This window comes from Scatophagus argus, chromosome 12, assembly GCF_020382885.2.
Source record: "Scatophagus argus isolate fScaArg1 chromosome 12, fScaArg1.pri, whole genome shotgun sequence".
Lineage (NCBI taxonomy): Eukaryota > Metazoa > Chordata > Actinopteri > Scatophagidae > Scatophagus > Scatophagus argus.
In genome coordinates this window covers 23,679,942-23,694,818 of record NC_058504.1, presented here as the reverse complement: position 1 = coordinate 23,694,818, position 14,877 = coordinate 23,679,942, and the positions used below count along the sequence as shown (strand labels likewise).

Sequence of the window (14,877 nt, the reverse complement as noted above, 5' to 3'; positions counted from 1 at the left end):
TAATTTACTGAAATAGGTGCTAATTTTGGAGAAATGTTCAAACTTGACATGTATTGGATGAGGCCACATTTAAAGTTATTATTGTGGTTTAAGCAGTTTAAACATGTAAATAATGGGCTTGTAATAAATAAAAACAGAATGCAACGATGGCACAAAATGTTTTCGATTATTTTTTTTTTTCTCGAACAAGAACTTTCTGAGAAATGTCAGTGATGCTGACTAAATTGTTGACTCCTCCCCATTGAAGGGGTGTGTGTTCTCTCTGCCTGTGGAATATAAAGACAGTTCCTCTGTGCCAGAGTTCACTCTGACTGACCCTCTCAGTTTGGATCTGCTGCTCGTACAATATTTCGCTTCTTGTTCGATATTTACTTTCAGTTAAATATAATTGACGGTGTGCGCCATTAACCTCCCTTTGGTGGTGAAGTACACACATTAAAAAAAAAAAAAAGAAAAAAAAAGTTTTTTCTTTCTCACACTGACCCACTTACACACACACAATCACAGCTAACGTGCTAACAGTCCAGTTGTTGTCTGGTTCCGAAAAGAGCATTGTATCACTTAATCTCTCTCTCTCTCTCTCTCTCTCTCTCTCTCTCTCAAAAAAAATCCATTATCTAATCTAAATCCATTTGCAGGTAGTGAGTCCCTTGTTTCTCTGTCTACTGGAAGTAAAGCACCAGCAGATGTTGCTGAAGACCTTCTGAATGCACACACCACTGGCGAGAATGCCTACAGAACCTTCTCTGCTGAACGTGTTGAGAGTAATCCTCCTGCCAAGCAGTTCCATGCACCACTCTCCAAGATGAAACTGAAAACATTCTCCTCAATGCATGGAAAGGCAAAGACATGCAAAACTGGGAATAAAGAGGTTATCCTCAAAGCTGATAATCGAATATTTGCCCAGATGATACTGATTGCACAGAGTAGACAGCTCAACCTGAAGGAGGTGTTTTCTCATCCCCTTGGACCACTTCCGTGGGCTCTTGCTTCGCCAGATGGCAATCTGAGGAAGACCTGCAAATCCTCACTTGCCAAGCAACTGCTTAAGTTCCCATGTGTTGCTGAATCATTGCCATTTAATTCCACCTGCGTAATAGATGGCATGGCACTTGTTCAGAAGCTGAACGGTGATGGCAAGACATTTGCTGATATTGCAGTCTATGCTTTGTCCACTGTGCTAGCTGAAGCAAGTCACAGCACCCGTGTTGACATTGTTTTTGATGTATATAATGAAGCTTCTATCAAACACATGGAGAGAGTGGCTAGAGGTGCAGACTCAGGCACAGAGGTCAAACAGATCATTGCAGGGCACAGAGTTCAGCAATGGAAGAAGTTCCTACACAGCAACAACAACAAAACAAATCTTGCTACCTTCTTGCTCAAAGAGTGGGGCAAAGAACAGTCTAGAACGAGACTCGGTGAAAAGGTTCTGTACACTACAGCGAAAGATCAGTGTTACAAGCTGACCCAACAGGGAGTGCACAAGGTAGCAGAACTGTCGTCCACTCAGGAAGAGGCTGACACCCGTATGCTACTCCATGCTTGCCATGCTTCAAGGACTGGTTACAAGTCTGTCATCCTTGTGTCTGATGACACTGATGTCTTGGTGATAAGCCTGGCTACCAGTGACACACTCACATGTGACCTGTTCCTGAAGACAGGGACAAAGAATCGCACCAGTTACATAAACATCTCTCAGCTCGCTCGTGGTCTGGGTTCACAGTTGTGCCAGGCTTTGCCTGGTTTACATGCATACACAGGCTGCGACACTGTAAGTGCATTTGCGGGCCGTGGTAAAGTGTCAGCCTTAAAACTTCTTCAGAAGAATGAAAACTTCTGTGAGACCTTTCAGAAGGTTGGGTTAGACTGGACAATGACACCTGAGTTGTATGCAGCCTTACAGGAGTTCACATGTCAAATGTACAGCTCCAAGTCCAAAATCACCAACATCAATGAAATGAGGTATGCACTTTTTTGCGCAAAGAAAGGCATAGAATCCTGGCAGTTACCTCCATGCTCAGATTCTCTCAGTAAGCACTGTCTCAGAGCTAACTATCAAGGTGCTATCTGGAGAAGATGCCTCGAGAACAACCCTGAAGTTCCTTCCCCAGTTGAGCACGGGTGGTCTCGAGTGGAGCAAGATGGTGACTTGCAGCTCTCCATAGATTGGTTCAGTGTCTCCATCGGTCCACAAGCAGTACTTGAGTTTCTGTCCTGCTCATGCAGAAGGGACTGTGTCACTCCATCATGTCAGTGTGTTGCCAACAACTTGGCCTGCACTGACCTATGCCATGCAAGACAGTGCAAAAACCAGAAGGATGATTTTGAGGAACAATCCTATTCCTCTGATGAGGATTCCGACGAGGTGTTTGATTAGTGTTGTGGCCTTGTGTGCGAAAATATCATAAAATATCATTGACCATGCCTAAAGGTCTTGACCTTGACCTTTTATAGTAATGGCAATGTCACAATTGGGTTTGCCACACCTTAAAATAGGAATCCATGTCTATCCATGTCATCCATCCAGTTATACCGTTGTTAGATTTTCAGCTATGTCAGTGTTCTGCTTGATATATGCATTATTTTCTCAATAGTACACTATTGTTGTCTGATATAAGACTGAATATCACCCCCTCCAAATCAGATAATATGGGTAAATGATACATTTTCTGAATCCTTAGGGTCATGCCAGTATTTCAGTGTTTGAATTTAGTTTCTCTGATGCTCCCTGGTGCCACAGGACTAAAAGACAAAAGATGAATTAGGCGGAAATGGCAGGAAAATGTGTGTGATTAAAAGTTTGAAGAGCTCCAGGGTTGGCTATACTAGTCCAAAATGTTCACAAAAGGGTTTAAATGAAAGCTCAGAGTCTCCCCTTTAAAATGATACCAAACATAACAAAATTAAATATTCCAGTATGTCCAATGCTCTGCTTGATTTATACGCATTATTTTCTCAACCTTGGTCTACATTATGTGTGATAACTCAAAACAGCTACTCTTGTCAGATAGCCATCATACATCATTGAAAAGCTGAGATTCCAAGCTTTCCGAAAAGGTATGGTAACCTTTGCCACTTTTTCGGTAACGACCAACCCCTCTGACTCACGGACTATGAGCCTGTGGTCACTTTCTCTCTCGATGCTGAAAAGGCGTTTTATAGAGTGGAGTGGGTATACTTGTTCAAGATATAAGATACAAGATACAAGATACAAGAAGGTTTATTTGTCACACACACAATCATACACGGTACAATGCGCAGTGAAATTCTGTTTGTCCCTGCTATCAAAAAATAGGTAAGTAAAAATTAAATATTGTAAAATCGAAAGCTTATAAAAATAATAAAATTAAAAAAGTGAAAATGTGCAGTATTTACATCTAGTGCAAGTGGGAGTAGGATTGTCCAGATTAACGCTCACTGTTGAGCAGACGAATGGCCTGGGGGAAGAAGCTTTTCCTCATCCTCTCCGTGTTCTCAGGCAGCGGAACCGACGGCCTGGTGGCAACAGGGAGAGGAGTGAGTGTCCGGGGTGATGGGGCTGCCTGAGGATCTTCTCAGCTCAGTTCAGTTCAGGACGCTGTTTAGGTTTGGATTAGGCTCCTCATTTATAAAATGGGTTAAGCTTCTATATTGTAACCCCAGGGCCTCAGTGTTAACAAATGGAAGGGTATCCTCACATTTCCCTCTGCACTGGGGTACAAGACAGGGCTGCCCCCTGAGCCCCCTAATTTTTGTATTGGAGTTAGAACCCTTAGCAGCGGCCATCAGAAATAACACAAATATCAAGGGTATCCAAGCTGGAAAGAAGGAACACAAATTACTTCTGCATGCAGATGCTATTTTGCCACTGACCTCAAATCCAGATACAGCGGTCCCTCAAATTTTGTTTTTGAGTGATACCTTCTCTCATATCTCAGGTTACAAAACAAAATAAATTGGGGAAAATCAGAAGCAATGCCTCTGTCTAGTTTGTGACCACCTAGTATTAGGCAGAACTGGCAGTTTAAACGGCTTCCTTCCGGTCTAGCGTATTTGGGCATAAAGGTTACACCAGGTTTAAAAGACGTGATGACAGAAAACATCAACCTGCCAAGAGTGGACTGGTAGTACTATACCTTTTCTCTTAAGCAGCTGGCTTATACATATATTCTGGAGGACCAAGCTCCAGGTTGGGTCCTGATTGAAAAAGAACTTACTGAACCAATGCCATTACAGGCTTTTATTTCACAAAGTGGGGGAAAAGTTCCATCCAAGAATCTATTATTGTTGTTTGCAAGAGAAACCTGGCAAGCATCATATCGTCTCATTGGCTCAAACCCTTCTTTTACTAACATTTTAGAAGAGCCTAGGAATGTATTCTTTTGTAAGCAGGGCATAGGGAAAAACTATAGACATGGCTGATTGGTGGGTTCAAAAGTGGAAAAAAAAGGAAAATGTCAATGTACAGGAGGCCTTTGTATATATGGTTGTATGTTGGATATACTGTCTGTTATTGGTGTCAATGTTAGTTTTCTAGTTTGATTGTTTGTTTATGTGTGGATGAATAAAAAAAAACAGTAATTAAAAAAACAAAACAAAAAAAAAAAAGCATCAAAACCTCATTCATCACACCTAGTTTAAACTCTGGCCTCTCACTGTGATGTCATGCAGGTAATAAAAGTATTATCGCTTTTTCCCCATGTGGCTTTCTTTGGTATCCGAGTTGCAAAAAGGGAGCACTTCTAATCAAGCTTGGGTATTTTTAGTTTCTTTCATTTTAAGATTTAAGCCACATACAGTGGTATGAAAAAGTTTGGGCACCCCTGATCATTTTCAGGATTTTCCTTAATAAATCATTGGTTGTTCGGATCAGCAATTTCAGTTAAATATATCATATAGCAGACAAACACAGTGATATTTCAGAAGTGAAATGAAGTTTATAGGATTAACAGAAAGTGTGCAACAATTACTTAAACAACATTAGGCAGGTGCATAAATTTGGGCACCCTTGTTGTTTTATTGATTTGAGTACCTTTAGCACTAATTATTGGAACACAAAGTTTGTTTGGTAAGCTCATTGACCCTTGACCTACATACACAGGTGAATCCGATCATGAGAAAGGGTATTTCAGGTGGCCAGTAGCAAGTTGTTCTCCCTTTTGCATCTTCTCTGAGGAGTGGCAACATGGGAGCCTCAAAACAACTCTCAAATGACCTGAAAACAAAGATTTCCAACATCATGGTTTAGGGGAAGGATACAAAAAGCTGGCTCAGAGATTTAAGCTGTCAGTTTCCACTGTGAGGAACATAGTGAGGAAATGGAAGACCACAGGCACAGTCCTAGTTAAGGCCCGGAGTGGCAGGCCAAGAAAAATCTCTGATAAGCAGAGGCGAGGAATAGTGAGAACGGTCAAACTCAACCCACAGACCAGCTCCAAAGACCTACAACATGATCTTGCTGCAGATGGTGTCACTGTGCATCGTTCAACTATTCAGCGCACTTTGCACAAGGAGATGCTGTATGGGAGAGTAATGCGGCGGAAGCCTTTTCTACGCACATGCCACAAACAGAGTCGCTTGAGGTATGCTAAAGCACATTTGGACAAGCCAGCTTCCTTTTGGAATAAGGTGCTGTGGACTGATGAATGTAAAATTGAGTTATTTGGACATAACAAGGGGCAGTATGCATGGCGGAAGAAGAACACAGCATTCCAAGACAAACACTTGCTACCCACAGTAAAATTTGGTGGTGGTTCCATCATGCTGTGGGGCTGTGTGGCCAGTGCAGGTACTGGCAATCTTGTAAAAGTTGAAGGTCGCATGGATTCCAGTCAGTATCAGCAGATTCTTGCCAACAATGTTCAAGAATCAGTGACAAAGTTGAAGTTGCGCCGGGGCTGGATACTTCAACAAGACAACGACCCCAAACACTGCTCAAACTCTACAAAGGCATTCATGCAGAGGAACAACTACAACGTTCTGGAATGGCCATCTCAGTCCCCAGACCTGAACATTATTGAAAATCTGTGGTGTGATTTAAAGCGGGCTGTCCATGCTCGGAAACCATCAAACCTGACTGAACTGGAGATTTTTTGTAAAGAAGAATGGTCAAAAATACCTTCAACCAGACTCCAGACCCTCATTGGAAGCTATAGGAAGTGTTTAGAGGCTGTTATTTCTGCAAAAGGAGGATCTACAAAATATTGATGTCATTTTTCTGTTGGGGTGCCCAAATTTATGCACCTGCCTAATGTTGTTTAAGTAATTGTTGCACACTTTCTGTTAATCCTATAAACTTCATTTCACTTCTGAAATATCACTGTGTTTGTCTGCTATATGATATATTTAACTGAAATTGCTGATCCGAACAACCAATGATTTATAAAGGAAAATCCTGAAAATGATCAGGGGTGCCCAAACTTTTTCATACCACTGTATCTTTTACTCACTGGTCAAGCAACAAGACTGTTTTATTAGAATCCAAAGAGATAGCTGCACCCAATTAGCTGATGCCACCCGTGAAAGGACAAGGAGATCACGGATTACGCACTTTTCCTTCAACTGAGTCGACACCACAGATTTCCTGCTGCCCATTAAGGAAATCAGCACACTGTAAACATCAGATGAGCGCACAATGGACCCGCCAGCTTCAGCCAAGGAGCGATGAGCAAACAAGAGCTTACGTCTGAGACTTAGTGTGTTACAGTTAATGTTTGTTCACTGCGTTGTTGTTATAGAACAACACTGTGTACTTTGTGTGCTAAACACTTAAGTTTGATTTGCTCATTGTTTTGTTTATGCTTGACACAAGTGTTTTCTTGTTGAGCCTATCACCACCAGCCAGTGAACTGATATTTTACCAGTTGAATGACCTGTGTAAAGCCTGCTGATAGACGGTTTGCCAACTTTGTTATCATATGGTAAAATAAGCTGTTTTATTGCGCCTCTGTGATAATTAGGATCCTTCCTGCTCTATCCACCTCTTCTTCTCCTTTTCCTCTTTTATTAACCTGCATACATACACCCTAGACACCGACAATCATCTGAGTGTAGGGATCACACGGTAGCATAACTCAGATTTGCTCTATTTGTTAGACACGTTAAACCACGCCGTCTCCCCTTTTGTTACCCAATCTCTTCGTAACCTCGTCCACCATCGTTGCTTTCTCTCTCTCACACACACACTGCATGTGTGCTTTTGCTTTGCTGTAGTATGGCTGCTTGTGTTGCTTTAGTTGTAGTCCATGACACATTTTTGCTAATTGGAAGTAGTATTGATTGCAAATTATTACTTTTATTAATAAATTCTGTTTTAGCTTAACTGATCATTGTTTGTGATTATTTGCATTCTGACAGTTCTGACAGCTAGTGCTCGGATTCAACCATTCACTGTTCACTTGATTCATGTTAATATCTCTCAGATATTGACACTCAGTGAACACCAGATTGAGACTGTTTTTTCAGTTTGGTTGTTGGTCACTGGTAACAGGGTGGGGCCCTGTAATTGACATTATATTGACATTATTTGTAAATAATTTTATGACTTTTAAACATTGCTAATAACCAAATCTGCTCCTACCTACACAAAACAAATATAGATAGATAGATAAATAACACCTCTGCCCCCCAGTTCTTATGAGAAATTCAAACATCACACAAAAATTCCAGACATTTTCAGTCACTATGTAAGAACATGAGTGATTTCCAAGAAGAGTTAAAGGATAACATACCCCACAGTACTCCAACAGCTTAATGATTTCCTCTTCATACACTGAGTTAATGGCATACTGCTTTTCCAACTCTGTCCAGTTTACTGCTTTACTCAGGACTCCCTGCATGTCCATGCACAAACAGAAGCACACAGAAGCACACACACACACACACCAGGGTCATTCTTAGTAGGGACCATAAATGATAAATGATAGATTTTTACATTTAAATAGTATATTAAACTTAATTTCTGCAGGGCTGTGATGGTTTTACTTTTAACATAAAAAGATATGTAAATTTGGAAGAAATGTGAACATAAGACAATAGTCATATGCTCATATGTACATACATACATACACACATGTAAAACAGTTATTGATCTTTGTAGTTGTTTCTGCTGTCCTTACTGGCAATAAAGAGATTCCTTCCTGAAGTGATTTCATAGCAAGTGTGCAAAAATCCCTTTATGACTGCCTCTATGTTCAAATATTACAGTCTTTCAGTTCTTTGCTACGTTTTACTTTCCCTTTTGACCTCACCACATCTGACAAAGTTGGTCCAGCCATGCTGTCTAGTAGACGACAATGTGAGGAATGCTTTAAGCAAGAGCAGAAAGTTAGTGAAGCTCATATGGATTTTGTGTAAGGCCTGCATCTTTTCTTATGCTTGACAATCTAAGGTATTCCTTCTGTGGCTGACCTGTTAATGGCTGGTTCAGCCAAAAGGTTTTATGTCAATTAAATGCTAAAAATAAATAATTTTACCAGAATCATGCCATGACATTTTAACAACAATTCATTCAGCTTACATGTGGAAATTATAGTATATATGAATGAGAGTAGACCATTCTTTTGTTTGTGCATTTTCCCTCCTGGAAAGGAACATATTTATTTGAGACAATCTAAATTAGAAGTTTCCTTATATAGATAAATGATTGATTGATAGATAGATAGATAGATAGATAGATAGATAGACAGACAGGCAGGGCAGGGCAGGCAGACAACGTTATTAATCCCCAGAGGGAAAGTGAGTTGTTACAGCAGCTTGGTACACTTACGTGTCAAACAACAATATAAAAGCATGGAAAAAACTTATAAAGAAGTAGAGTAAGTACTTATAAATAAAAATGATATAGAGAACCAGTCCAGTTCAGTATACACGGATCTAACATGAACAGATGCATTGTGGAGCCTGATTGCATTTGGCAGGAATGATTTCCTGTGTTGTTCCTTTGAGCAGCAGGGTTGAATGAGCCTGTTTTATGGAGGGAGTGAGAGGTGTTGTCTGTAAGTACCAGCAGTTTTGCCAGCATTCTGTCCCTGACTACCTCCTCCAGGGATGGCAAGCTCTGAACCAATTACAGATTCTTTGCAGATGCCAACAAACTGAAGATGGTGTTCACAACAACAGACTGATAGAACATCCTGAGCACCCTGTTGCATATGTTGAAGGAACTGAGCCTCCTCAGGCCCTTTTTGTACACAGCTGAAGTCCATGGCCATCTCCTTTGTCTTCATTCAGCTGGAGACGCTTCTCCTCACACCACTTTGTAAAGCAGTCAACCAGGGCCCTGTACTTGTCTTCTCTCCCATTCTCCATGCGCATTGTGGCTTTATCATCAGAGAATTTCTGTAGATGACACAAGTCGATGCAGTACTTAACGTCTGCCATGTACGTGGTGAAGAGGAAGGGAAATAACACATTCCACTGTATATCCTCCAGTTTAGCCCTCAGACATCCAGGCTGCATGGTACTGAAGGCACTTGAGAAGTCAAAGAACATGATGCAGACTGTGGTGTTGGGTCTGTCCTGAGTAGAATATGCCCTCTCTAGCAGGTATATGATTGCATCCTCTACGCCAACATGTGGCTGGTACGCAAACTGCAGAGGGTCCTGAGATGAGCGTACTAGTGGTTTAAGGTGTGCCAGCACCAGTCTGTCCATGACCTTCATTATGTGAGAGGTTAGTGCTATGGGTCTGCAGTCATTTAGGGCCTCAGGATGACCCTTCTTGGGCAACAGAAACTCATAAGATGTATTCCATAACTGTGATGAAGGGCATATCGTCACCTGGCTTGCACATACAGCAACACGCACTTTGACTGAGTATGACTATATATGCACTTTAATAACTGCACAGGCACTTTAAGAGCAACAACACTTCACTGAAGATTTGCACAATACATTTTAACACATATCATTATATTCATTGGGCTTTTTCAGGTCTGACTTTGACTTTGTTGATAGGTGCTGTGTGATCCACAGTTTCACCTAGAGGAGAGGGACATAGTATTAAATGTGTATATTTAATATGTGTTAATTGGTTAAAAATGAAGTAAGCTAAGCTGTATTGGGATGCTGTGTGAGCATTAAGTAGATCAAGAAGTGTTGTGTACTCACTAGTCTTTGTGTCTTCAGGGTGTGTGGGCAAAAGGCTTCCCCAGGCAACGGACACAGATTTTATAGTTCCAGGGGTGTGGGGTGATGGATATGTGTGCAGTGTAGTACAACAAATGTAAGGTGATTTAGATGTATTTGTTTTTAGTAATAGTTGATGTAAATGGGTATGTATAGGTAACTGAATATGTTTGTATGTACATCAAGAAACAAAAATGGTGGGTTACTTATGTTGGCCGGCAATGGATCCCCGTGGGTGGAATCTTCCAGGGTCATTAGCTGAGACACATTATATATAGGCGCCATTTTAACAATATGAGTGTTGTTGCTGCTCTGATGACTCTGTGCTGTTTGCCAAGATAGATGCATAAAAGAACCACATCTGTGACACTCCTTAAACTTGCCTTGGATTATTCTTTTTGCTGTACCAACCAGCCATAATTGTGGTCATTCCTACAAGTGATGTCAGAAGCTGGGGCGCACGTTACAGCAAATGATGCCAAGGCAGGGGAAGAACAATGGCCAAGAGGAACCAGATGAGGGGCCAAGCAGAGCATGTGTTTCATACACCATGACAGATGCTAAAGCGGAAGACAAGCTGGATGAACTAGCAGGTCTGGTGAAATCACACATGCAGGCACAAGCAGAGTGTGATCAGCAAAGAGAGAAAGAGTGCTCTCGTGGTGACAACAATGATGGAGATTTTGAGGACCCAGATGAGATGATGAGCCAGACAAGTTGGGATCTGAGACAACAGAGGGATCCCAAACTGCTGCCATTATCTCCAGATGATGACATTGAGCATTTTCTGATGAAATTTGAGAGAATGGTCCAGGTATGTCGCTGGCCTAAAGATGGATGGGCTGTGTGTCTGGTTCCGTTGCTCACTGGCAAGGCACGCAGTGCTTATGTTCTGATGGACATGAAAGACTCAGGAAAGTATGAAAAAGGTAAAGCAGTAATTCTGGCAAAATATGAAGCTCAAGATTGAGCCTGGTGAAACTTCACGAGAGCTGTATGTGTCTCTGAAAGACCTTTTTGGCAAATGGGTTAAGCCAGAGAGATCAACAGTTGAAGAACTATCAGAAACTATTATCCTTGAACAGTTCCTGAGGATGGTCCATCCAGAGCTGGAGATCTGGATCAGAGCATGACCCCAAGACAGCAGAGGAAGCTGCACATCTGGCAGAGGTCTTCACATCAGCCAGAAACTCCTTAAAACTGTCTTGGATTATTCTTTTTGCTGTACCAACCAGCCGTAATTGTGGTCATTCCTACAATAACACTGGTGCTCTCTGAAGGTACAGGCTGAGGTTGAAGAGCTGATACCGTCTGGACCAGCAGCCTTTCTCTGGCTGAGCTTCTCCAACAGTCTCCTCACCTGGTCAGTTGGGGGTGTAGTTTGTGATGGTTATCAGCACGGGGGGAGGAGGGGTGGAACAGAGGGGAGTCTACCGCAGGGGATTTTGGATCTCAGCGGGGGAAATGATAGTGCGCTGTTGTTGCTCAGGGGACCATTGGTGGGCCAAACCTGTTGAAAAACTGGTTCAGTTCGTTTGCTTTTAGTGTACTCCCCTGGGCTGCACCTCTGTCTTTCCTTTTAAGCCAGTTATTCGTCTCATGCCACTCCACACGTCTTTGATGTTGTTCCTCTCCAGGTTCTCTTCCAGTTTCCTCCTGCAGACGTCTTTGCTCACCTTAACTCTTTTTGTACCCATTTGGGAGGAGAGCAGTGGAAGTGTATGCATCATTAATATTTGCATACAGAAAGTCTAGAGTCTTATTTTTACTGGTATTGCATGTGACAAACTGGTACAAAGTGGGCAGTGTGGAGAAGAGACAGACATGGTTGAAGTCACCTGTGCTCGGCACTCAGGTGTTTCATCTGTAAACTCGCAGTTAGGTGTGTATGACGTCACATGCCACTCTTACATTCCTGCATGGAAGGCTGTAAACAGTAATGGCAGTCGCACTTGTGAATTCTCTTGACAGATAGTATAGGTGCAATCCGACGTCAAAAATCCCATTGTTCGTGGTTGCAGATTCATGCTTTAATGGAGATATGTCAAGGGTTGCACTACCGGAAGTTAACAAGCACTGCAATCCACCTCCTTTATCCCTAACGCTCTCTATGTCTCTGTCTGCTCTCACCATGTGGAAGCCAGGGATAGCCACATTGACATCCGGTATCTGTTCACGTAGCCATGTTTCCGTGAAACACATGATGTTACTCTGTACTCTCTCTGGGTCTTGGTGAATGCTTCTAGTTCGCCCATTGTATTTACAAGGATTTACAAGGATCTCACATTCCCTGTGATGACTGCAGAGATGCAAGGTTTAAATCTCCTGTTCTTCAACCTCCTCTTAACCCCTGTACTACAGCCTCGTCGTCTCCTCCTTATCTCCTCCAGCAAGTTCTGTTTTTCTCCGAATAGAAGAGTCAATCACCTCAGGACAATCAGCTGGCCACGACTGTAAACAATTCCATCGGTATTACAGACATGGCTTTCATTAATTGCAGTGTTCCGAGTACAATGAAAATTTGTAAAAATTATCCGAAACACTGGAGTTACTTCTTGTGTCCAAAAGCAGAATAAATAAACAGGAAAAGCAGAAAAAAGCAGACTACAACTACAATACACCTAGGTACTGGGGGCTGCTGCAACACATTGCCACTAGGATGGTGCCATAATTTATTACATAATCTGAGAATTTCTGAATTAAAACCCACCACAAATTATATTTTAAGAAAATGTATCTCTATTTCTGTTGCCAAATTACTCCAAAAGTTCAGTACTTTTGTCAAAACTATAGAATATACTAAATATTTATAATAGCTCTTCAATCTTAAGATTATTACTACAGAATTTTTATTCACAGGAAGGGACTTATAGTAAGACACAAACTTATTGGCTATTAAATTAAAATTAGTTAAATCAACAGGCAACAATTACAATTGACTATTTCTTATGATAACATCGCCTTTTGTTGCTGGTCTACAGTGTAATACACAAAATTAAAAGGAGTTTGATTAAAAGCACAAGTGAAACAATATTAGAAATGAAGATTTGGGTTCGGAGTAAAAACACAGAGCTACATTAAACTGCTTAGGCCCATATTTATGGTTTGTGGTATGTGATCATAAATCCAACCAACAGGGTTGCAGTCTGTACAATCCAGTCAAGTTGCAGTTTGATTGCACGATCATGCCTTCCATTAACCAGAATGGAAAGAAAAACACTTGGTACCCCTACTAAATTTGGTTGTCATAACAATACTAACACCACTTCTTAACCAAATATCATTGTTTTTTAGTTTTCAAAATGTCCTAATTTGCTCTGTAGCTTATTTGAAAAATTGCTTGCCCTGCTTCTATTTTTGTGAAGTTTTGTGCACTTGCTCCATCTCTAACCTGTTCAAAATCTATTACAACTGAAGCTGATGTCCTTGATATTTCCATTTCCTCTTTAGTCAGTCAACATGGAAGAAATGAGACTACTTTACAAGGTTCTGATATAATCCATACCACCATTTTATAAAGATATACTAAAAAAGGACGACATTTGATGGAAAAATGAGGACCTGTTAGTAGTTACAATTAACCAAACTGTCTTCCAACTGTAAACAAGGCTGACAAAAAACCTAGCAAGAGTGATTCATGTGCAGAAGGAAAAATCTCATCCTCCCTCACACTCCAACATAGCTCTTAATATAACTGGACAAGTATTTGCACTCCTTTAACTAAAGTTCAGTCTAGTAGTATATGTCACATACAGTGCTTATACTGTATAATGTATTGTATGGCTATTTTCCCCTTTCATTGCTTTTATAGATGGAATCATGGACAGTATAATTTGGCTTTCTTTTTCTTTTTTACAAAAAATGTACAAAAAACCCTCTTTAATGTCATAGTGAAAATAGATTTCTACAAAGTAATGTCAATTAATTAAAAAATATATAATATGAAATATGTGACTGCACAAATATTCACCTCCTTCAAGTCAGTATTCAGTAGATGCACCTTTGGTTGGACACTCAGCAACATCATCTTTTCAAATTCAGTCACAAATTCTCTATTGGACTGAGGTCTGTGATTTGACTGGGCCACTCCAGAACATTCACCTTCTTGCCTTCCAGGGCCTGCTGCTAAGAAGCATCCCCATAGAATGATGCTGCCACCACCATGCTTCACGATGGGAATGGTGTATTTGTGGTGATGTGCAGATTTTGGTGTCTGCCAAACATAACATCCGGTCTGATGGCCAGAAAGCTCTATTCTGGTCTCATCAGACCAAAGAACCTTCTTCCAATTGACCTTAGAATCTTCCACATGCCTTTGGGCAAACTCTACCCAAGATCTAATATGAGCTTTCTTCTTTCTATGGCTTTCTCCTGAGCTGCTGGAACTTTTAACTCCTTCAGAGTTCAGGCTTCTTCCCTGGAATCTTTGTGCTTTCTTGTCTCACAGGTTCCCACAGATCATGTCTAGACCTCCTGCTGTGGTCCTGCTTGACACTGACAGCTGGTTATTGTTATTACCAACTGTTATATTCTACATTGTTATTGTTACTACTATTACTACTACTATCATCATATCTTCTATGCCTTCTAAAAGGAAGTTTTTCCTGACACCAAGTGCTTGCTTATGGGGTTTTGTTGGGTCTCTCTGTACCAAAAATATAAGATTTGGTTTGGTTTGGTCTAGACCTACTTTAACTGGAAAGTGTCATGAGACAACTTCTGTTATGATTCGGCACTATATAAATATATTGAATTGAACTGAAATGA

General features: G+C 41.0%; 1 protein-coding gene across 3 annotated transcripts in view; it reads right to left on the bottom strand.

The window, feature by feature from the left end:
* The window catches only part of abhd18 (abhydrolase domain containing 18), a 66,721-nt gene that overhangs the window by 31,330 nt on the left and 20,514 nt on the right, over nucleotides 1–14,877 (bottom strand). For 2 of the 3 annotated variants that reach the window (XM_046406288.1, XM_046406287.1), the window contains exon 10: nucleotides 7,713–7,814. The exons of the other annotated variant lie outside the window; for it this stretch is intronic. In XM_046406288.1, the coding sequence (XP_046262244.1) occupies nucleotides 7,713–7,814 (102 nt within the window). The remainder of the gene's footprint in view (nucleotides 1–7,712; nucleotides 7,815–14,877) is intronic. 3 annotated transcript variants of the gene reach the window in all.